Genomic DNA, 24,343 nt, shown 5'->3' with positions numbered 1-24,343 from the left:
TCGACAAGATGATTTTCCAAGCAGCGCCAGGTATATAAAGAAAATGAGACGTTTGCAGAACATATAGACTCATGTTTCTTCTGTGCACCTTTCTAATGAAGGCCCCCTTAGTGTGGCCATAATTTCCTCTGGGTTGTTGTAAATATGCATGACCCCCCAAAAATGTGACGCCGTGCCTAGAGCATGCTGCTTCTACTCACTAGGCTGTGTGTTCTGTCGCTTAGCGAAGGCTATCGAGTGGCATGGGTAGCGGGGTTGACTCTCAGATTCTTTGTTGTGCGTAGCATGTTCCTCCGGTCGCTGCGGTTTTCGTGTCGACACTGCTGCGTGTGGTCACCTACGTGCGTGTTTGCCAGGGAAGTCTGCAGTTTTAGAATAGGTTATGCAAAGCTTTGCGTTAGCGTTTGTCGCCTCTACGCATGCGTCATATGCTATCCTCTTGCGGGCCCCCATTAGGTGGCGGAAATAGCGGGTAGCCGCAACGAGTGCTATCTTTGCGTACGCTATTTTATTGCGCCAATGTGGCGACAACTAGCTTCCTGCATGCGACACGTCTCCACGGTGCCCGAGCGGTATTGCAGGAGAAGGTGGCAGCGGACTGATGCGAAGCACGTTTGGGTCATCCCCGAATAAAAGCGTGCAGTAAGCTTACAACGACGCTACGTTTGCAGTACCATAGGCACGCATTTGATGAAATAGTCAGTGTGACGAGATTTCTTACCGCCTGCCCCGCACTCTTGAAGGCAGTCCCGCACGAGATGGCAGCGAACGGCAGTGCAGCGCACTTTTGTTGTCGCCTGTTAAAAGCGTGCAGTACACTTGACGCTGCGCCAACCGCGCAGCCTAGCAGATAACTGAAGACGCTTATTGTGATGTAGAACTGACCTACGGGAAGCTGTGGGGAAGCTTGAAAAGGTTAATAAGCAGACCTACAAAATGCCAAAGCACTAAACTGCTAAATCGCGTCCCTGATCTTAAGCAAAGGCTTACAGCTGTGTAACCACAATTCTTGTGCAATCACAATTTTTTTTAGAGAAGTGTAATACTTTTTCGTTTTTTTTTTTCTAATGTTTATGAAGTGAACCTAGTTTGCCGAACCTTTTTTTTTTTTTTTCAATGATTTCATATGATGTTTGTTACTCAGGCTAGATAGCTAACATGGTATGTAAAAAGGTAGTCTAGCTTGTACATGGCGATAATCTATTGAAAAAACTTTCTCCAAAGGCTGTTTCAGTGTCATGTGTTCTGAGCTGATTAACATATGTACTTGTCTCCCCAAGTTGCTACAAATTTGTTCCCTCAAGCTCCTAAGATGACATATTAAATGCCGTTACCTGCTCCAAATCAAGGGTCGTCTGCTCCAAAAACTGCTCCCAATTCAATTTCAGCCATTTCACCCCTGCAGAAAGAAAGCTTATCAGTTGCCAAAAAATTCATCCTGGTCTGGGGTTCAAACCCAGGACCAACGCCTTTCCAGGGAAGTTGCTCTACGAATTGAGCTAATCGGGAAGCTAGCAAATGGCAGTGCGAGGGCGAATTCGTCGACAACTCGACGCACATGGACACATAGAATTGCAAATGAGTTCTGCGGAATCCCACAAGGCGGTGGAAGGATAAGAAAGAGAAAAAATAGACAACCACCTGTTTGTAGCACGAAGCCACAAGAAAAATCATACGGATTTCTCAGAAAGAAAGTTTCTCAGTTGCTGAAAAATAGATGGATTTCCATCCACAAGGAAATTCATATGCCTTGTGGCTTCGTGCTGCAAATGGGCGGTTGTCTATTATTCCCTTTCTCTCATGTGTATTCTAAGCCGATTAAGATATGTGCTTGTCTCTCCATGTTGCTACAAATTTCTTTCTTCAAGCTCCTTAGACTAAATATTAAATGCCACTAACTGCTCCAAATTGAGGTTCTTTTGCTCCACAATTGAAATTTTGCTGCTCCGAAAACTGCTCCCAATTCGATTTCAGCCATTTCACCCCTGGTTATGTGGCAGTTTTGGCCAAACCACATGCAGTGGAACCTCGGTTATAGGTCCCCTGGTTATGCGATGAACCACATTTTACAACTAATCTGTTCAGTCCTGGTAAAACCCCCATAAAAATAATGTATTAAAAACCTCGATTACACTCAAACATTGATATAACGAACACGGATATAACGAATTATCAGTTATAATGAAGTAAATGAAAAATAGCCTTGTCATAGCTACAATGTTAAAAATAAACGTTTATAACGAAGTTTCGGATATAACGAAGTTACTTTCATGGCAGATGTGACTTTGTTATAATGAGGTTTGAGTGTATTTGATGCAATTTTATGCCAATCCCGCATCCTGCGACAACTCTGGTACCGTCCCAAAAAAAAAATTACCTCATTTTTTATTCAAATCTAATGTGCACCAACTTTTCGCAGGTTTAAAATAAAAATGTGCCCAAGTGTAACCAGCTTTTAAATATGGATCTGACAGGCCCCTGTGTTGATGATTAGAAAAAAAGGAGAGAGTGAAATTTACAATTTGCCTTCTTAGAATGTACACTTTATTCTCCTGGCAGTTGATTTTCTTCTGTTATCCAGTTTTCTTGGCTTCAAGGTCACTTCCAGATATGCCTTCATCACGTGCATGTTTCAAGGCCGTTATCTAGACAAGCTCAGTCTACAAAGAGTAGCTTAGTATACTAGTTGGTAAGCCCGTCTACATGGTCCGGATGTTTTGGCACTTTTGGCCCATCGAAATTTTTCGTGGTCGACAGGCAGCTGAAGATCTCCCTTTGTTTGCGCTACTCACGGTCGCAGGCCTCAAATATGCAAAAAGGATGTGACGCTGATATCTTCAGCATGCAAAATAACTTTCCCTTGGTATGAGCATTCATAACTAAGGCGGTACATCGCTAATTGCACTTCCTTAGTAATAAATATGATGCACACAAGTCTCATTCGCGCACTATATCATCCTACATGAACTCTCAACAAAATGTGCTGGCGGGAGGCTGTTGCCAACGTAGTTTTGGTTTTGCTCTTGCGCGCAGGCAATTTCCGGACTTGTCTTGTCGGAAAAAAGATGCACGTTAGATTTGATTTTCTTTTTAAAGGTGAGATTAAAGATTCGCTCACACCTCCTCCAATTAAATGCTTTGCTGTCATTTTTAAACATAGTTTAATCTACCTTTCTTGGAAAAGTGCAGGTGCGTGCCGCGGGGTTTTGCCGACAGCCTATGCCGTTTTTTGGGGAAAGACAGGGTCATTGCCTATATTCTTGGTTTTTTTTCGATAATACGACGCCTGGATTATACAACAGTTTGCATGGTTTTCTCAAGGTTGTATAATCGGGGTTCCACTGTAGGTACTCAAATCTAAGTCGACCCTTTACTTTCATACATCATTTTTTCTTGTCTAAAAAAGTGTCAGCCTAGGTTCTTGTAAGTACTGTACTCCGATAGCAAAAGGACACTAGCCAGGTTCCTGTTTGGATCAAGTTTATTCGAACAAGTTCCTGAAACTCATGAAATTAACAATACTAATAGAGTCATCGTAATGTGAAAGCTATTTTGCTGCTTGTGTGATTTTAAGAAGTGCACGCTACCTTCCCCACTGCTTTGGCCTCACCTTTTTGTGTTGTGTCCTCAGAATTTTACAAAGTTCACAGAATGCCAAGTAAGTTTAATAAGGAGAGCTGTTCTACTGAACATGTACAGTTCAGACCATTTATAACGTAACCGCTTATAGTGCAAGCCCGCCTAAAATGCAGTTTATTCTGATTCCCGTTTACCCTTCCATAGAACCCCATGTATACGCACACCGCTTATTGTGCAGTCCCCCAAGATGAAAGACCAGTTAAAATGCGGCTGCCGGAAACTTCTCAGAGACACGAGGGGGCGAACACGCTTCTCAGCTGAGATAGATTCGCCGGGGTAGAAGAACCATGGTATTACGAAGGAGGAGGGGACGCGGAGCGAACGAAGGGAAATGGTGGAAGAAAAAGAAAGGAAACGGTTGAGGGTGGGGGGTGCAGCAACTCGACGCGGGCAGGTGGTGTGTGAGGGGGAGTGATTGCCTAGGCAATGGAGAAGCCTTTGCTCCCTTTTTTGAAGTGTAAGGCGCAACGAAGACAACTCACAAAAGGGAGAGTACGCACAAACAGTGTGTGTACTGCAGCTGTTCTCCCGACCACGAACCGAAATTTCATTTCACACATGCTGCCCGCTCTTTAGCTCAGGATTGCGATATCTTCTATGCCCGATATTTGCGTTTTCTTGGGAAAGCTTCCTGTGACGGCATGCTAAGTTGCAACTTGCACGCTAGGCCTAACGAGCACTAGCTGCCGCATCGGTAGTGGCTGCGGATGATCAAAGTTGTGGGTTAGTGCCGAGTCAACAGAATGTTTTGCAGTTGTTGCATTTAGAAGGGGTGACTTAAGTCTTCAACGAAAACGAGGGCACGCATGTGTAACACTTAGAGTGGTTGTTCTTGGTTGTCATTGTTTTCGACATCGCACACGCTCCCGGAAAATCGAAAGCGTGTGGAATTTTAATAGCCATTGGCCGTATAGTTTCTGTGCAGTGTATTACCACGGCGAAGTCCACATAAGCGAGGAGGTCTGAACGGTTAGTTGGCGGCTTTGTGCTATGGCACATTTTTTTTGTTGTTTCTGCGTTAGTTATGTTGGCACCGCAGGACCGCAGAAGTTAACCTTACAACATTTACAGATTTACTCCCAAGTTACCTGCCTCGATAATCCGAATGGTGCGGCTGCCTGTTGGTCATGTATTACACACATACAGCCTTTCAAAAATGTTGTTTTGGTTACAGTGCAGTACCGCTTATAATGCGGGTATTTGTGACTCCAGCAACTTACGTTATAAGTGGTGCTTTTCATGCTTCAAATCTGGAATATATGTCGGCATACCTCCACTACCATATTTACTTGTACAGTCAAAACCATTTATAACGAACTTGAAAGGGCTGTAAAAAGTGGTCGTTATATCAGTAGTTCGTTGTATATGAACATTCTCTTCAAAACGTGCACAAATTAGCAACCAAGTCAGATTTTTTTTTTTTTCACGCAGTTTTGTTGAAAGTGCTAAGACCCCTCCGATGACAAGTTGAGCTTTTTCGCCAGCAACACTCCCTACATGCTTACCACAATATTAAACCAAAGTGAATTTACCTGCAAATGCACTTGTACGAGAATGTGGCCCGTTTCATCCTCTCCGGAACTTCATTGCTGCACTCTAGCCAATGTAGTTGCACATGAAGCCAAAGTCTTGTTGATGGAAAGCTGTGGAGATAAGAACATCATCACCCACGTAACTGTAATCAGCGTTTGTGATTCCATTGGCACCAGCAGTTGGAGGTATTAAAAACTATTCATACGCATCACATTTTTCATGATGACTCACAAACACAAGAAACACAGAGGCAATGCGATCAGACTGCTGGTAAAAGCTCGCTTTACCACGGGAAGCGTGGAAGTACCTCCGATAATGATGAGCCCATGAAAATGTGACAGCTCTGTGGGCAACAGACACAGATCTCAAAGGCCTTACTTTAGCTAACTGTGTGTGCCAAATTCAATTTCTAAAATACATCATAGGTATCACCTTCAAACACAATGCAGATCTTGTAGGCCATGCTTTGCTCGCAGAAACTGGAAACATGTCATGGGTGTTGTGTGCGAAGTTTGGGGGGCAGTCATTTTGCGGGAAATAAAAAAAAACATCATATTCTGGCAACAAAATTCAGGGTACAATCGTTATGCGAATGTGATCACTGTGCAATAAATTTGGTAATTGCCCTGCGCTGTAATGTTGCAGTCCAATGAAGGTTTGAAGCCAGCAGTTCAAGCCTTGCAAGACAAAGTGAAAGATTTGACTCCACCAGCAGCTGAACCAGAATCAACAGATTCTCCTCTTCTAAGTGTACCTGTGCCAACACCTATGTGACTAAGGCTACATCAGAAATACACTGCATTGGTTGGTGAGTAAGTGGTTATTACTCTTTCCTCGCCTAACAGTTTAAAGCAGTTAAAGAAAAACCAGAAGGCATTTCACTGCCACTCCCGAGGTAACTCAGGGGATTACCTTGGGGGACAGCACACGCACACGCCGCTACTCTCAAGTATAGTCATGTTGCCTTTTTAGCTCACTCTGCGCTACTCCTGAAGCAACTCGTGTTAAAAAGAAGTAATCGGTGCATATCGCACCATCTACGGAGAGGTCACAGAAGCACATAGAACTTGTACGTTAAATGTTAAGACAATAGATGAAGCGCATGTATTTTTTTTCTTCATCCACGTCACTTTGTCTTCGGCTCCGCAGCACAGCCATGGCAAATAAGCATGCCACGTAGGCTCGCGCTTTGAACAACAAAGAAATTCAAGAACTGTTGATTAATTCAGACTCGTATCAAAGTGGCAATGATGAAGCAGTTCAGTCAAATGGCTTGTCAAGCGAAGACAGCGAAGAAGAGCTCTTGAGGCCAAAGAATCCGAGCACGGCGAGGAAAATCAAAGAGCGGAATTCGCGCTGAAAGAATAAAGAATTCAGGCTTCGAGATTCAGGAGCATGCTTTCAAACCATCTTCTTTGGGAATCTGCAATGGCGTGCCACTTTCTGTCTCAGATAACCACAGTGATAAAGTATGCTTTGAAAACTCTGTCATTGTTTTACGATGACAGGTTGGTAATTAGAAGAAAAAATGGAGGCTGAATTTGCATTCAAAAAGAATTGGTGCCAACCCCCACATTGGTATAGTCAGTGTAATGTCACAGGTCCAAGAGCCGCTAAAGTGAAACCATTAATCAGTTTAGATTGATAAATTGTACTTTGAGAATGCTAATGTTAACACTTTCCTGTCCGCGCCTATACCGATCGATAGCCCGCTATTGACGGTTTTCAACTTCAAATTTTGCCGTGCTAGGAGCGCTTACGGACAGCCAACATCATCCATCATTATTATAAAACAGGAGCTCTTTTTCCAGTTTTCCCTATTCGTTTATTTTTTCTGCCGTGGAGAGAGCTTTGAAGTGCCACTTAAGTCGAGAGGACTGAGCGCTCGTAGCTTCAAACACGGCGTTGACATCGTGCACCCCTGCCTCTTGGAAACGGCAAATTTAGGCAGATTCCGGTGAGCCTGAGTCGGATTTTTTTTTATGTTGGCAGCAGCGCAGACTCAGCAGATGATTTTGACTCATCGGTGTTCAGCACAGACAGTGAAAGTGCGTCAAACAGCCACGGAACATCAACTGGTAATCGCCGGTAACCTTTGTTCTGGTCTCCGAACCAAGTTGTCACTGCCACTCTCCGTTCGAAAGATATCTGGCGTGTTCTAAAGTTCACATTTTTTATCTGCGGGGTATCAGCATCGTTTGGGCGGGACCACTTGCCGGCGGTTGCTGAACGTGTGGAGTTTCGCGCGAGAAAACGACCCGGAGTGGACCTCGCCATTGTGCTTCGTAGTGCCACGCGGCGTTTTATTGGAGCCGTCGATTTCTTTGTAGTCTTCTTTACCTGAAAAATAATCGCTGAGATGTGCAGCACAACTAATAAATATGTATGAATGCATACTCTTGAGCAAAAAGTAACACAGAAAACGAATGTTTTCTGCGAAACACGATGCGCAAAGCTGTGCTTCACCGCATCACGTAACTGCATTGCGTGGTGGCACAATAGCCACTAGGGCTAACATTTTCTTTTGTATCTAAATAACGACTAGAAATAGAATGCGTATATTTGCAGGGATATTGCATATGGCATTTTTGGTTAAAATTAGGGGTGTGCGAATATTCGAGATTTCGAATATTTTTCGAATAGTGTTTGCCATTCGATTCGATTCGCACTGGAATTTTACTATTCGAACTTCCCAAAAACAAATACATTCAATGTCCGATTGAAAGTGACCCCTTCAGATTTTCAATATGCTTCACTTCATCACAACCCCGTACTGCGGCAAAGCTGCCTTTCAAGCTCCGTTACAGTGGAACTTTGCCAAGAGACAGTCAACGTCAGACTGGAAGTGGTCCCTAGATTTTCAATATGTTTCACCTCATCACACCCCGGTATTGCGGCAAAGCTGCCTTTCAAGCTCCGTTGCGGTCGAACTTAGCCAAGACACAACGTCCGATTGGAAGTGGTCCCTAGATTTTCAATATGCTTCACCTCATCACACCCCGGTATTGCGGCAAAGCTGCCTTTCAAACTCTGCTACGGTCGCAAATGTATTAACTCAAGAAAACGCTGGTCCAAACATGGAGATGAAAGATGTGGCAGAGGTGGGGGCTCAATTAATGCTGTTTTGGACCTGAAATTTGGGCAGGAAATCTGAAAAATCGGAAGCCGAAGCTTTTTAGCATCCAAAACTTCAGATGTTCTTATACAGCTTTTTCGCATCCAAAACTTCAGATGTTCTGCGAGGCAGATTTGGAACTCCGGACTTGAAGGGAGCACACCCTTGTCCGCCACATCAGTTGGGCTTCCACAGAAGTTGATAGAGGAGGAGAGGCTGGGGAAATGGCATCTTTGCCTATCACGTGTAAAGTGTTGTCAGCAACACTTTGGTTGCACCAAATGTTGTAGATAAATAGAATTCGGCCTCTACATTGCCTCATTCTTGATAAGACAGCTATGAAACACCACCCTGCCAATGCTTCATCAACCTAGTGAAAAGAAACACTTTCATGTTGCTATCTCATAAGAATATTCTTAGGAATCCTCTCTAACCTTTCTTTCTGCAATTTCGCTTCGAAGTATTCGAAAAATATTCGAGAAATATTCGAAAAATATTCGATTCGATTCGCACTCACACTTCATATTCAAATTCGCTTCCCACCCAAAATTTTGCTATTCGCACAGCTCTAGTTAAAATGCATATCTCAAAAATTTTTTTTGTTCAATTGGTGCAAAGCACCAATGATGTTTTTACAGAGTGTTCTCGTTTTTGTCAAAAATTTTTCTATTAAAGCTTTTTTTTTCTGGGGAATTCTTTAGAGATGTTTGCTTAAATATAATACCATTAGAAAGCACATTCCTTGTTCTACAAGTTCATATCGTATATTATAGTATCAATAATATTCTGTGGCAGTAGAAAAAATTGTTTACAAGAGTACCCAAAATTGGCCTATTTTCCCGCGGACGGAAAGTGTTAATTTCGTCATCATAGATTTATTAATAGAGAAAATCAAGGTGAAAGTTTCATTTTAAAATTTCGCGCTGAAATTTCTGCACGGGTCATACGGATTTCAGTGCATATTTTTTGTATTTTGGTGACATTGGCTCAACGAAATTTCCTTAAACTTGATATGTTAAGTTATTAAAGGAGCACTGACACCAAAATTTTGCATCTGTTTTTTCTGTTGCAATAAATAGTTAACGACCCACTTATCACGGCTGGAAAGCTCATTTGCTCGAGCGTGCGACTTAATTATTTGGAGACGGTTTTATAGCGCCCAGTCGCAGTTTCGGTTTCAGAGAGCGCCGAGGGAGGCGGGACCCAGAGTGGTTTTTATGTAAACATAGCTGGCTATGTGGGCACACAAAACCGCGCGCACATGAGCACCGCGTTGACAACTCTTTTCAACGAAGGCTTCCTGGGTGCTGCTACAATGCCGTCTGATACGTTGTAAATATTCGTGACCCCACCAAGATGCGCTGCCGAGGCGAGGACATCAGCCTTTGTACTCCCGTTCTTTCCGTTGAAAAGGTCTGCTAGGAGAGAGTGGGAGAGAGCGCCTGCAACAATCGTGGCAGCCAACACAAACTCGTGACGCAGGTGGCGGTTGGTTGTTTACAAGAAAACCAAAGGCGCGTTTTGCGTGGAGTGGCACGACGTGCACTTTAGACGTGATTTTAAATATGTTCTAGGCTATATTAGCCATTGGTATTTCGTAGATGATGCGTGTGTGTCCACACAAATCTATCCCACAGGTTATCTCACCTTCAAAATTTTGTGTCAGTACTCCTTTAAGTTAATGGCCCCTTCGGAGGGCAATGTACTTTATTTTTACTGCTTAGGAACTATGTAGGACCTAGTAGATGCCATTAAAATCTAGAGGGATTGTTTGTAAATTAACGAGACCAGGTCTGGTAAAAAGAAATTGTTGATCCGATCAGTACATAGTATTTAATTTCTTCAATGTAGTTTCCTTGGGCATCGATAAACTGATTACAGCAAGATTCTGATGCCACAAAGGCTTCATGAAAGAAAGTCGGCTCCCATGACCTCTCTCAGGGACTCTATGGCAGCCCGTTGGATGGCAGGAGCACTGTTCAAACGGTGACCTTTTTGGCTTCTATTGAGCTTTGGGAACAGGAATAAATATGCCAGACTCACATCCGGGCTGACATACAAAAATGAATAGCAGTTATAAGAAGGAAATAGGAAAAATGTGAGTAAGCGTCAGCGAACAATGACAGCGAGACGAGAAGAGCACTTTCCAAAAGCAGTGATTCCACTCCTGCGCCAACTGCGCCAAAGTGCACCAAATTGTATTTAGTGCGCCATCCTGATAATATCGACAAAAATTGCGCCAAACTGCGCCAAAGTCTCGGGTTTGGGGGCGTCTATCACCGGCAATCGCACGGCCGGCGCGTCAGAACATGTGCAGTTTGATCTTGGGGCTGCCAAAGTCGCAACCATGGACCAAGAATTATTCCGCTGAATAAATAGCGCTCGCGCATGCGCCCCGAGTAAGCCACGATGCCATGCACGGTGCCGACGCAGCTTCTGTTCTGCAAGTCGGCTGGACAGCAAAACGCGCTCTCCGCACAGGCTCGTGTCGTCTAGGCCTATCGGTAGCGAGAAAGTGCGACGGCGATTCATCGGCGGACGTCGTCTGTTCTAGAAACGCTGCTGATAGCTCGTTTCAAGCGTCGTACGGCACGTAAGGAAAGCAATGTTCAGTTATAACTACATGTGTGCTGCTAAAATGTCTGTCAATTCTGTTTCCGGACATCGCGGAATGAAATCTGGGATCGCTAGCAGTAGATATATGGGACAATATCGAATTTTCCTTGCTTCGTGTTTATGGAAGAGCACGCGAACGGTGGAAACGCGTTCACACTTTTCCTCAGATATACTTCATCCATGGATCTTTATTCGGAAGAGCTTTTTCGTAATTGCTTATACCAGCACGTCCGAGTTTGTAATCACTCTGCGGTAAATACCCCCTAAAAGGCCCTGCCCTTTCGAGCTCACGTGCTAGGGTTCCAATTCGAATTTTTTGCTTGCTTTTTAAAAATGTCGTCTCATTAATAAAAGCATATCTCCTGGTCGGAGCAGCCGCAAGTGCGCAGCTGTCAGTAGCGGGCGCGTCGCTGACGGCCCACACTGAAGCGGCTACCCCATGTTACACGTCCGCCCCTCGCTTTCGAGGGTGAATAGCTGATGGTTAAAAAAACTCAGTTTCGCTTAAGGGTGAAGCAATGAATGCGATACCAACAAATTGTATTGTTAAACGAAGTAAGGCTAGCAGCTAACTATTTTGGATCCGGTCTCGCGTAACTCAACAAAACACTGGTTTAAGGGAATATGGCCGCTCCAGGAACCGAAGCATTTTCTTGCTCTGAGTTCTCTAAACACGAAGTAAGCGTTGAAAGCACAGCAAGTTTACGAGCCGTCTCCTCATGCCTCGAGATAGCGCGCGCGCAAGCGACTGCGCCCTTCAAACGATGCGGTCCCCCCCCCCCTCCGCTCCCCTGGCGTCCTTTCATGCTCCTTACGAAAGACGGGTGGGGTGTTTCCTCTCTGATGAGCAATCGGCGGCAGGCCCGCACACGGGAAGATGTTATCTCATGCGTTGTCCGTGCGACGGAGACAGACGGCCGGCTAGTTTAATCTCCGCTTCAGCCGCGTTCGTCGCCAGTGCTCGCGAGCTTTTACCTGCGGCTAGAATGCGCGTGGTGATGTTATTAATTTGGTCTTTATACAGAAAATTACGACAATAGCGACGGCAAAAATCCGCGGCGGGTGTCCATATAATTGTTATCACAATAAACATTTTAAAAAAGTTGAGGAGCCATTTCACTCTGTGAAGTGGATGATAAGCGAAGCTGTTTCGCGCATGGCAAAGAGATGACATGGTGGAGGACAGTTTGGTATGTAAGGCCAGGTTGTTAACATTCAATACGCAATATTAATGCGAAAGCCTCAGATGCTTTATCAAACACGAAAATTGACCGTCGGCGGCATAAATCAATTGATGCAAAAAAATAATCATCATGTGATGCCGTCATCATCACGTCGTAGATCGTCAAAACTTGTGACGTCATCATGGCGTCATATATCGTGATGTCACGGGATGACGCCATCACATGACATCGTCGCTTTACAATGCTTCCGTAATCGGTGCGCCGATCATGGAGCTAGCGCAAAACCAGGTGAGGTGCAGAAGCATGCAGAGAAGGAGGGGGAGGATCAACCCGTCGATCGAGAAGAAAAATAATCAGGCTTTTGCCTTGGAGTTTTCTTAGGGGAATGCATTAGGGATAGTTTGGCTCTTTGGCATTGAGGCTCTGCTGTACATCGCGGTGTTTGTCTACAATGTCTGCTGATAACCACATAGATGCATTTAGAGTTATTTCATAAAGTGCAATTTTATTGATCTGGTATTCTGTTTATTTGCTAGTGTCGAAAATAATCGCCGAAGAGGTTAATCCAGAACACTCAACTGCATGAGCCTTTATTTTTCATTAGCGAGTGAAATATGGAGTACTCCTGAGATGATTTTTTCCATGAGATTTGCAATGAATCGAAATATTTCTAGCCTTCATAAGAGCCCCATAGTAATATTCCGGTGCTTGAATGTTATTGCAATATGCTTCTGTAGTGCACTTGGGCCAGGATGTAAAATTCGCTGCTCCAGTGTGCTCCGAGATGCAAAATTATCTGCTCCAAAGTGCTCCAAGATGAAAATTTTGCTGCTCCAAAGTGCTCCAAAACGGAAATTTTGCTGCTCCGAAAATTGCTCCAAATCAGAAGTCCTCGGTGGCGGCTATGGGATCACGTACACGGATAGGGTAGTGTCCTCTTGCAGCACTTTATGTTGTCTGTAGGTTACACACACCGTTTTGTTGCAAGGGGGTGTTGCACCATATTTTGTACTGTCACCAGTTGAATTATTGGCATTATTTGGCATTTGGCATTATTGGCATGTTGGCATTATTGTCTGTTAGTTCTCATTAATATTGTGTATAACAAAGAAAACGAGCCCTTGAAATTAACACTTCTTTCCTTCATTCATAGCGAGGGTCTCGTTCTGGCAGACTTGATGCTTTCAGGTAGTATGCGAGGGATTATTGGTCAGCTGCCAGCTCGTAATAAGTTCACGTGCTACGTGACGCCAACAGGCAGAAAAAGAGTGTTCCACACTCGCCGTCATTGGCTACTGGCGGCGCTGACTGACGCTCCCACGTTTAATTGCACTATATACCCTATAAAGTGGACGGGGGGATGGCCGCCGCGGTAGCTCAGTTGGTAGAGCATCGGACGCGTTATTCGAAGGTCGCAGGTTCGGTCCCTGCCCGCGGCAAGCTATCTTTTCGTCCACTTTTCTTTCTTCACAGTTACCTTACATTTACTACTAAAAACATCCCCTATACTTCCTTGGCATTATTAGAGTGATGTTTAAACTTTTTTTCAGGTTGCTCCGTGCCACTTGTTGTCTGTTGGCGGACGAAGCTCTGTTCTTTTTGCACGAGGCGGATAAGTTTCAGAGTGTTATGAAATCCTTTCACCTACATTTGATCATGTAAAGCACATCTTTTTGTACTCTCTTGCATGTGGCTTGTTAATAAAAGCATCTAAATACTGCAGCCTCAGTTTTTCTCGCAATTCATTCAGCCTTGTGACTGCGGACTGTTACATCAGCATTGTTACAACAGTTTACACTTTTTTCACCAAATTCACCCGGTAAACAAGATTTTTTTTGTCTCTCTACTACCTGCATAAGTCCATTTCTGTGGTATCATCGTACGTGCATTTCTATGCCTCAGCTTTATTTTTCATTTTGTTTTTTGTTGCCTGCTTCCCTAGATGCGCACAGAGGTCGATTGAACAGGCTATAGGTGACTGTGGCATGTACGTCGAAAAAAAAAACAAAAAAACTAGGAAGGTCGAAGATCTAGGGCAGGGTGTTTCAAAACCTGGGGAGGGGCGAGGCATGCAGTATGCGCCTGTGTTTCCCGCAGCAAAATCGCTGCTAATGGGCAATGAGAAACAGAAGAGGAAGAAGGGCCTGACCGAGGTAATTCGCCACATTGTTTTGAGAGAGATTTCTTTGATGAGGCACTAGTGGTGCCAAGCCTGAAACCGGGCATGTAGGGAAGAGTGTTTCAGCTCCACTAACGTCGTCGCAGTGATTCCACTCCTTCGCCAACTGCGCCAAAGTGCGCCAAATTGTATTTACTGCGCCATCCTGATAATATCGACGAAATTTGCGCCAAACTGCACCCAAAGTCTCGGGTTTGGGGGCGTCTATCACCGGCAATCGCACCGCCGGCGCTTCAGAACATGTGCAGCTTGATCTTGGGGCTGCCAATAAAGTCGCAATCATGGACCAAGAATTAATCCGCTGAATAAATAGCACTCGCGCGTGCGTTCCGAGTAAGCCACGATGCCATGCACGGTGCCGACGCAGCTTCTGTTCTGCAAGTCGGCTCGACAGCAAAACGCGCTCTCCGCAGAGGCTCGTGACGTCTAGGCCTATCGGTAGCGAGAAAGTGCGACGACGATTCATCGGCGGACGTCGTCTGCTCCAGAAACGCTGCTGATAGCTCGTTTCAAGCGTCGCAGGGCACATAAGGAAAGCAATGTTCAGTAATAACTACATGAGTGCCGCTAAAATGTCTGTCACTTCTGTTTCCGGACATCGCGGAATGAAATCTGGGATCGCTCGCAGTAGATATATGGGACAATATCGAACTTTCCTTGCTTCGCGTTTATGGAAGAGCACGCGAACGGTGGAAACGCGTTGACACTTTTCCTCAGATATACTTTATCCATGAATCTTTATCCAGAACAGCTTTTTCGTAATTCTTTCCGCCAGCACGTTCGAGTTTGTAATCACTCTGCGGTAAATACCCCCTAAAAGGCCCTGCCCTTTCGATCTCACGTTCTAAGGTTCCAATTCGAATTTTTTGCTTGCTTTTTTAAAAAAAAAATCCCCCACACCTCCCCGAAGGGGATCGTGAGGAAATGCGAATGCATTTGGGTGCACCCGATGAGTGTGCGATTAATTAATGAAGAGAGACGAGAGTGTGCACGTAGAGGCGTAATGCTCGAGTTGCATTGTGTTACACTTCGACCTAGTGGTATCGTTGCCGCGAGAGAGTCGACTTCACCGACTTCCATCGCTATCAAGACACCAAAGCGCGCGCTCCCTGCATGATATATATAGGCCCGAGCGCGGAGAGGAGCGCCCGAGCTCTCTCTCCACCGAGCGAGCTCCGCGATGCGAGCGCCCTCACCGGCTACACTCTTCCTCTCCCTTGCCCTCCGCTGCTCCGCGATGCGAGTGCTATCACACGCCCGCGCGCTCCTCCTCTCCCTTACCCTCCGCCGCTCACCACCTGCTCCGGTTGCTAGGCGCGGCGCAGCTGTTGCTAGGGGCGAGGAGTAGCGCGCGCCGGTGTGCGCCTGTGCGCACGCCGGCCAGGGACGCAGGACAACCCCCGACTAAGAAATGCATTCGCATTTAAAATGTCATCTCATTAGTAAAATCATATCTCCTGGTCGGAGCAGCCGCAAATGCGCAGCTGTCAGTAGCGGGCCCGTCGCTGACGGCCCACAGTGAAGCGGCTACGCCATGTTACACGTCCGCCCCTCGCTTTCGGGGGTCAATAGGGAGTTTTAGCTTGTAACGTATACTTCTTTACGTTACCGTTACCGGATTACGTTTACCGTTTTACCGGAACTCGAGTTCTAGTAAAGTTTTTTAGCTGCCCAAACGTAAACCTTTACGTACGTACGTAAACCTTTACGTTTGCGCAAACCACTAAAGGGTGATGATAACTGCATTTAAACCACATTTAATTTAGATAATATTGAATTACGCTGCGGCGAAATCATTAGAGAGGTTTTTAGCGTGTGCAGTATCCCGGTATAAGCGAAGGGGTGTAGCAATATCAGGCTACCGGGCGATGGTGTCGACATCTTGTGACGCTTCTCGCAACCACAAGAATTAACACGTTTGTTTTCGCTTAGTGTTCTTGAGGGGGGAAAATGATTAAAAAGGCAACTCATTCGTAATAATGCCGCTGCAAGGCATTTACATTGGGAGTAAAATGCCCGATGTTTCTGCAATAACAATTTTGTGCTCGCCTGGTACACCTTGGCTCCGCTAGATGGCGCCACCTATCCAGCCTGTCAGCGTCTTTAGGCTTCTCACGTTTGCGGATTCGGTATTCTACGTCGCTCTAGCCTCGGTAATCCGGCTGAAATAAGGTGATCGTAAGTGGCGCTCGCACTTCGGCTTATTTTGACTCGGCGGCTGGAGTCTCCGCGAAGCGGATATCGCGAGTAGCGACGAACGAAGGTGGATTTGCGAGATAGGGCCGTAAACGTAAAGCCTATCCGGCGAGTAGTTTACGTTCCGTAAACCTTTACGTTCCGTAAACGTTCGCCCATGCGCAGATTTCATCCGGTAACACGGTAACGTAAAGAAGTATACGTTACAAGCTAAAACTCCCTAATAGCTAACGGTTAAAAAAGCTCAGTTTCGCTTAAGAGCGAAGCAATGAATGCGACAACAAAAAATTGTATTGTGAAACGAAGTAAGACTAGCAGCTAACTCTTTTGGATCCGATCTCGCGTAACTCAACAAAACGCTGGTTTAAGGGAATATGGCCCTCCAGGAACCGAAGCGTTTTCTTGCTCTGAGTTCTCTAAACGCGAAGTAAGCGTTGAGAGCACAGCAAGTTTACGAGCCATCTCCTGATGCCTCGAGATAGCGCGCGCGCAAGCGACTGCGCCCTTCGAACGATGCGCCCCCCCCCCTTCCGCTCCCCTGGCGTCCCTTCATGCTCCTTATGAAAGACGGGCGGGGCGTTTCCTCTCTGTTTGATGAGCAATCGACGGCAGGCACGCACGCGGGAAGATGTTATCTCATGCGCTGTCCGGGCGGCGGAGACAGACGGCCGGCTAGTTTAATCTCCGCTTCAGACGCGTTCGTCGCCAGCGCTCGCGAGCTTTTACCCGCGGCTAGAATGCGCGTGGTGATGTTATTAATTTGGACTTTATACGGAAAATAACGGCGACGGCAAAAATCCGCCGAGAGTGTCCATATAATTGCTATCGCAAGGGTCAATGTACGGGGCAGATTTTGCGCCCCCCCCCCCTCTTAGGTATTAGGAGGGGGGGCTGCTGCCCTCCCCTGCCCCCCCCCCCCTGTGCGCACGCCTATGCTCCTGAGATTTTTTTATGAGATTTGCAATGAATCGAAATATTTCTAGATGCAAAATTATCTGCTCCAAAGTGCTCCAAGATGAAAATTTTGCTGCTCCAAAGTGCTCCACAACGGAAATTTTGCTGCTCCAAAAATTGCTCCAAATCAGAAGTCCTCGGTAGCATCACTGTCATTGGCCATTAGCAGCGATTTTGCCGTAAGTTGTCTTCGTGTACACCGCAACATGCTACGAAGTGTGCTTTACAGGAGAAAACTTGGCATTTGAAACCAATTTTGAGATGGAATTTAACAAATGTCTGTTAATTAATGCAACTAAATCCTGATACGTCGTCAGCCATTTGTTGGGATAACTGTTGTCTTCTTCACTTTTAGTGTACCGGTGGCGAGTAGTGGGATTTACCCAATTTTTGTGGGGCATACCGTTTATGATAGACCGTGACGACGGCGACATGACACGCTGACAAGCCAAGACCCTAAGGTGCTTCGCCCCTAAAACTGTTCAACGAAAAAACGACAGCCACGCGCAAATGTCATACGAGATAGTAGGCAGCATTTGATGCAGCGTAGGCGTTTTCTTTTCGCACCAATGAAGAAACACGATGGATGGGGCGAGGATGACTGTGTGATGAAGGACGTAGATAAAAGATTCACTCGCATGTGGCGGTCGCTTTTTCGTCGAAGGTTCTCAATTTCCGTCCATTGCAATCACCCATAGACTGTTCAATCGACCTCGGTGCGCGGAAAAGCCTTTGATAATTCGTTCAACTTAGATTTGAGGGCACTAAAAGCGCCGCGCGGTCGGCGGCAGTCACGTGGTAGTTTTGAAAATTCGTGCGCTCTAAAGAAAGGCTCGACAAAAATTAAGCAGGGGACTTATCTTGGCAATGGTTAAAAAGTCCAGTGTTTCTGAACTAGCTCTGCAAATGTTGCATTGAAGATTTTTCGCTAGAGTTAATAGTTAAAAAGTTCATTAAGCAATCTTTGTTAATTAGCGAGCCTGGTGGATTGGAAAAAATATTCTGGCGTGCTCTATATGGCTCGGAACAATGCTGCGCCATTTCGAGACGTGCAGCGCCTATATTTGTTTTTTAATACTTGGTGCTATTAGCTAAAACACCCTGTGTGTGTGTGTGTGTGTGTGTGTGTGTGTGTGTGTGTGTGTGTGTGTGTGTGTGTGTGTGTGTGTGTGTGTAATATGGGTCATTCTATGCCAAGTGTCCCAGACGTGGCACTCGCACATCGCAAATTTTGCTGATAAAATTTGTGCCTTTTTCCTGTGCCACATACAGTATTGTGGCCAAACATTTATGCGCGAAAAAAATTTTGACGATCATGGCGCCCTCTCGAATTTCGCTTGTAGTTGTTAAACTGTGCCTAATAGAAAAATGTGTATAAAATCTATTTTTGTGTGTTGAGCTCCGAAACAACGCTTGCGCTATCGCAGAGGTTCTGTTTAGCTGTCCTATTCATTGATGCCGAAATTTTTGTGTTTCACTACCAGCTGCGTATCTTCAAAAACTACGAAAATCTTCAAAGTTCGTGATTTTTTCTTTAGCTATCTGGAACTCTCCCTAACCGATCCCAATAATAGTATGATTTGCAGGAAAGTGTACTTTAGTACAAAAGTGTTTAGGGGTAAAATAGACTTCAAATCTTCCCGAAAAAAATTGTGAAAATAGAGAAAATATGCGATTTGTAGCATGCTTGACCGTATTTTTCGTACTGATGCGGTCCAAGTAAAAATCCTCTTCATGCGGCGTTTGATCGTAGACTACATCATTAAATAATGAAGAAAGTCTAATCAAATCATTTTTTTGTTTTAAGGAAGAAAATTTTTGAATTAGGCCCTCCGAACGCGTCCTGCATTTCTTTTCGTTGGCGCTTCGCCGCAAAGCACGTGGCCACCCTTGCAGCTGACACTCGTCACAGTCAGCGGCAAGATGCGAGATATATGTCAGTGTCTCGTGAGTGCTCGAAAGTCTTATGGCGTTGATGTCAGGGCGACGAGTAACGAATTCGCGTTACAATGTGAGGTTGCTTGGCGGGCCCAATGGGAAGTACGGAAGCCCGAGAGCAGCCTATTGGCACAATAGGCTGCTTGAAGGGCTGTATTATATGTGAAGGTTATGTAGGGAAATATTTCATCCCACAGTGTATGTTGAACATCGACATACATTGAAAGCATGTCAGTTAGAGTTCTGTTCAGGCGTTCCGTTAATCCATTTGTTTGAGGGTGGTATGCCGTAGTTCTATGATCTGTATGTGTCATTCGCATCAGACATTTCATTAGGTCTGCAGTAAAAGCTGTTCCACGATCCGTAATAACTGCGATGGGCGCACCATGCCTGAGCACTATGTTGTTGACGAAGAACTTGGCAACCTCGAGAGCTGTTGCACTGTACAGAGAATCAGTCTCAGCGTAACGGGTCAGATAGTCTGTGGCTACAACGATCCACTTCTTGCCTGTAGATGATGTCGGAAAAGGTCCTAAGAGATCCATCCCGACTTGTAATGGGGCATCCGGCGGGTCGATTGGCTGGAGAAGGTCTGGTGGTTTCACGGATGGGGTTTTCCGCCTTTGACGTTCACGACAAGTTTTGACGTAGTGCCGCACTGATGCTATCAACTTAGGCCAATAGTATTTCCGACGAATTCTGGCGAATGTACGGCTCACACCCATAAGTCCAGATGTCGGTTCGTCGTGACATGCGTACAGAATTCCTTCTCGCATAGCTGTAGGTACGAGCAATAAAAACTTTTCGCCGTTGGGCTCAAAGTTCCTCTTGTAAAGGACACTTCCTCTAAGGCAGAACGAAGGGAGACTTCTGGAGAAAATGCGCGGGACTTGAACGTCGAGTCCCTGGAGGCGTTGTATAAGCGACAGCAAATCTGGGTCATCTCGTTGTTGAGCGATTTCCGATGCGTCGACGATGCCTAGGAACGGGAAGTCTTCGTCCTCTGGCACATTTGTGTCGACTGGTGCGCGTGACAGGCACTCGGCATCGCTGTGTTTTCTACCGGATTTGTACACCACAGTAATATACTCCTGCAGCCTAAGGCTCCATCTTGTTAGTCTGCCTGACGGATCCTTGAGATTTGCCAGCCAGCACAGGGAGTGGTGGTCACTGACTGCTCTGAATGGTCTACCATAGAGGTAAGGTCGAAATTTACTTATTGCCCAGATGACCACGAGACACTCTTTTTCGGTGGCAGAGTAGTTCGTCTCAGCTTTCGAGAGCTTGCGGCTGGCATAGGCTAACACTTTCTCTTCGCCGTTTTGGCACTGGACTAGGATGGCGCCGAGGCCGACATTACTCGCATCGGTATGAACTTCAGTGTCCGCTGTCTCATCGAAATGGGCAAGGATTGGAGAAGCTTGTAGGCGTTTCCTTAACTCGTCAAAGGCTTCCTGTTGTTCGATTTCCCACATAAAGGGCACGTCGTCTCTTGTTAGATTTGTAAGAGGTTCGGCAATCTTGGAAAAGTTTTCCACAAATCGCCTATAGTACGCACATAAACCCAAAAAATCGACGTACTGATTTTTTGTTTCTGTGTGTCAGGAACCTCGCGACAGCAGTTGTTTTTTCGGGATCTGGACGAACGCCTTCAGAACTAACGACGTGTCCAGGGAATCGCAGCTCTTCAAAGCCGAAGTGGCATTTTTCTGGTCTAATTGTCAACTCTGCTGAGCGGATGGCTTCCAATACCATGCGCAGTCGCTCTAGATGTTGATCAAATGTTGCGGAAAACACGACATCATCATCCAAATACACCAAACATGACTGCCATTTCAATCCCGCGAGGACAGCGTCCATCATTCTCTGAAACGTCGCTGGCGCGGTACACAGGCCAAATGGGAGTGCTTTAAATTCGTAGAGGCCGTCTGGGGTTACGAATGCCGTCTTTTCACGGTCCCGCTCATCCACCTCTATCTGCCAATATCCGCTCTTGAGATCCAGGGAGGAGAAAAATTTTGCACATCGCAGCCGATCTAGCGTATCATCGATACGCGGCAGAGGGTATACATCACGTTTAGTTACGCTGTTAGTTTTCGATAGTCGACACAGAATCGAAGTGTGTTGTCTGTCTTCTTAACAAGCACTACGGGAGACTCCCATGGGCTGTTGGAAGGTTTGATGACGTCATCTGAAAGCATCTCCTCGACTAGCTTGATGATTTCTCTTTCCTTTTGTGATACTCGATATGGGTGCTGGCATATCGGTCTCGTAGCGTCTTCTGTTATAATCCTGTGCTTCGCAATAGGTATGCGTCGCACCTTCGAGGAAGTGGAGAAACAGTCAGAGAATTGCTTTATAAGGGCGTATATCTGTTTCTTTTGAGTTTCTGGGAGGTTGTGGTTGACGGTAACTGATGGTCCCTGGTAGAGCGGTTGGCATTGTTGTTAAGCTGCACAGTTCAGTCGCCATGCAGAACTCGTAGAAATAGGCGATAGCCGTACCTTGGGCGATGTGCTGACATTCGTTCCCGAAATTAGTAAGTAGAACATCTGCGCGGCCATTGGTTAAGTGAACAAAACCCCGAGCCACACAAATTCCTTTGTTCAGAAACAGCCCTACATTTCCGTCCGCTATTCCTTCGCGGTCGTGAAATGCCTCATTCTCCACAAGCACCATTACACTGCAACGTGGCGGCGCAGTGACGTCATCATCAACAACGCGCAGAGCAGTAAGGCGTCGCTCCACCGATTCCTCCGCAGACATAGCTTGTTCGGTCGAAAATGACACACTGGACCTACGCAGGTTAATTATGGCGCCGTTAGCTTGTAGAAAATCCATTCCTAATATGAGCTCCCTTGAACATTCCGGCAGTACAATGAAGTCGGCAACGTAGTAAAGCCTCTTATTTCGAGCCTTGCGGTGCATCTGCCAAGGGGCGTAATAATGTGACCACCTGCTGTCCGTATCTGCGATCCACTCCATTTCGTCACAACTTTTTTTAGTTTCTTTGCCATTTTGTAACTTATTACCGAATAATCAGCGCCGGTGTCAACTAAGGCGTTCAGCTCGCATCCGTCTATTTTCAACCGCAAATCTGAAGTAATCTTTGCACTGCTACTCTTATCTGCTGTAAACATAGCCTCGTCACCCTGGAACCATGCTGGAGGATCTTTGTAACTGTGGTTATCAGCGGCCTCACCTCCACAGGTCGCTTGCTTCAGTTTTCCGGGTGTGGGCTTGGAGAACGACGCCCAGGAAGTCTGTGAGACGTACGTGGGCTGGGTGAACGATAGCGCATGGGCGACGGTGATCTCGGCTGATGTTGGCGTGGAGCAAGTGGACTCTGGCGCGTGGACAGGTAGTCTTCTATCTCTGCTGGTCGTTCACCGTTTCGAGGGCATGGTGCATACAAGGGAAAGCCCCTTAATCCAGCCTGTCGGTAAGGACAGAACCTATACAGGTGACCCGCTTCTCCGCAATGGAAGCACAAAGGCCTCGCTCGTGGTCACGCCAGACGTCACTTTTCCGGGGCCTTTGCTCCCCATAGCGAGCAGACGGCACTTGTCGTGCTGGAGGCATGTAGGTAGGCGCCGGTTCAGGCGGACGAGGTGCGTTGCGTGCTGCTGGTGGGTAAGGAGTTGCCATCGCAACTTCTGCATTGCTGTGTACAACGGGTTGCCTGAGTACCTCGGAGTACGTTGGGGTGCGTCGAATTGGTTGCGGCGCACGCTCCGGCTCCCGTATGACCTGCCTCAGTTCGTCCCGCACAACGTCGACGACTGATAGCGCAGCTGTAGTCTGAGGTGTTTGCAACTTACTCAACTCTTCCCTGATCACTGATCTGATGAGCTCTCGCAGGACTTCGATGTCGTTCCGCAGGCTTCCGGAGAAGACATGTGCAGGTGCAGTTTATGTCCCGGTTGTACTGCCGAGCCCGCTGCTCCAGCGTTCTTTCGAGACGTATCGAGAAGAGTACTCACAGCTTCACCAGGGTCATCTCCAGAGTTGCCAACAAGAGGAAAGGGCTTAAAGAGGACAATCTCATGAAAGCCTTCCATGCGTTCCTCATCAGCCACATTATCTACACTGCCCCTTTCTTGAAACTGAAGAAGATGGAGCTCAATAAAATTGATGCCCTTATCAGGACAGGGGTTAAACGGGTTCTTAATCTTCCAAAAAGCACCAACACGGAGCGGCTATTGCAGCTCGGACTGCACAACACAGCAACGGAGCTCTTGAAGCTCAACGAACCGCTCAAATTTGCCGATTGTCCCTCACAAAAGCAGGCACCAGGATCCTCCTGGAGGCAGGGCTGCAACCCCTGTTCATGCCTCCCGAGAAAGACAAGATCTCCTCGGCGATAAGAGGGGCTATATGCGTCGACCCGGTCCCCAGGAACATCCATCCTGTACACAATGAAGGGCGAAGCAAAGCAAGAGCCGAGGCCATCCTGGGAAGATCGATTCCAGCTCAACCGCCCTCTTTGTTGATGCAGCCAAATACTGGAAGAAGGACGCGTATGTCGTCACAGTCGTCAATGCCAAGGGATCACTAGTTAACGCGGCCACGGTGGTCACCGGCTTCACTCACGAAGCCGAGGAACTGGCTATCGCGGTAGCTCTGCAAGAACGAAGAAGGGACGTCACCATCTTTTCAGACTCACGAACTGCCATCAGGTCATTTTCATCCGGCTTCGTCTCCGCCGCAGCCGCAAGCATTGTTAATAAGACGACTGCTGAGGCTAACGAAGGGGAAGATCCTCTAACGCACATCATATGGTTCCCGGCCCACATGGGTGACATCTCATCCTCCCCAACCGGCAACCCTAACGAGAGGGCTCACCAGCTAGCGCGTGAACTAGCTACCCGCGGCGGTGACCGGCCATCTCAGACGGGACGGGAACGGAGATGCATGGACTTCAAGGATCCATTAATATCGTTCCACGAAATCACCTCAGCTCACAAACTAGGGCGCAGGCTCTTCCCC

The 24,343-nt window shown here is 46.4% G+C and overlaps 1 protein-coding gene across 1 annotated transcript in view; it reads left to right on the top strand.

The window, feature by feature from the left end:
• The window catches only part of LOC119403557 (negative elongation factor B), a 53,945-nt gene extending 40,136 nt beyond the window's left edge, over positions 1-13,809 (top strand). The window contains exons 11-12 of the mRNA XM_037670488.2: positions 5,818-5,980; positions 13,638-13,809. Coding sequence (XP_037526416.1) covers positions 5,818-5,946 — 129 coding nt within the window. The 3' untranslated portion in view covers positions 5,947-5,980; positions 13,638-13,809. The remainder of the gene's footprint in view (positions 1-5,817; positions 5,981-13,637) is intronic.
• Positions 13,810-24,343: the final 10,534 nt, after the last annotated feature.

This window comes from Rhipicephalus sanguineus, chromosome 1 (genome assembly GCF_013339695.2).
Source record: "Rhipicephalus sanguineus isolate Rsan-2018 chromosome 1, BIME_Rsan_1.4, whole genome shotgun sequence".
Taxonomy (NCBI): Eukaryota; Metazoa; Arthropoda; class Arachnida; order Ixodida; family Ixodidae; genus Rhipicephalus; species Rhipicephalus sanguineus.
This window is presented reverse-complemented; position numbering and strand designations above follow the sequence as displayed.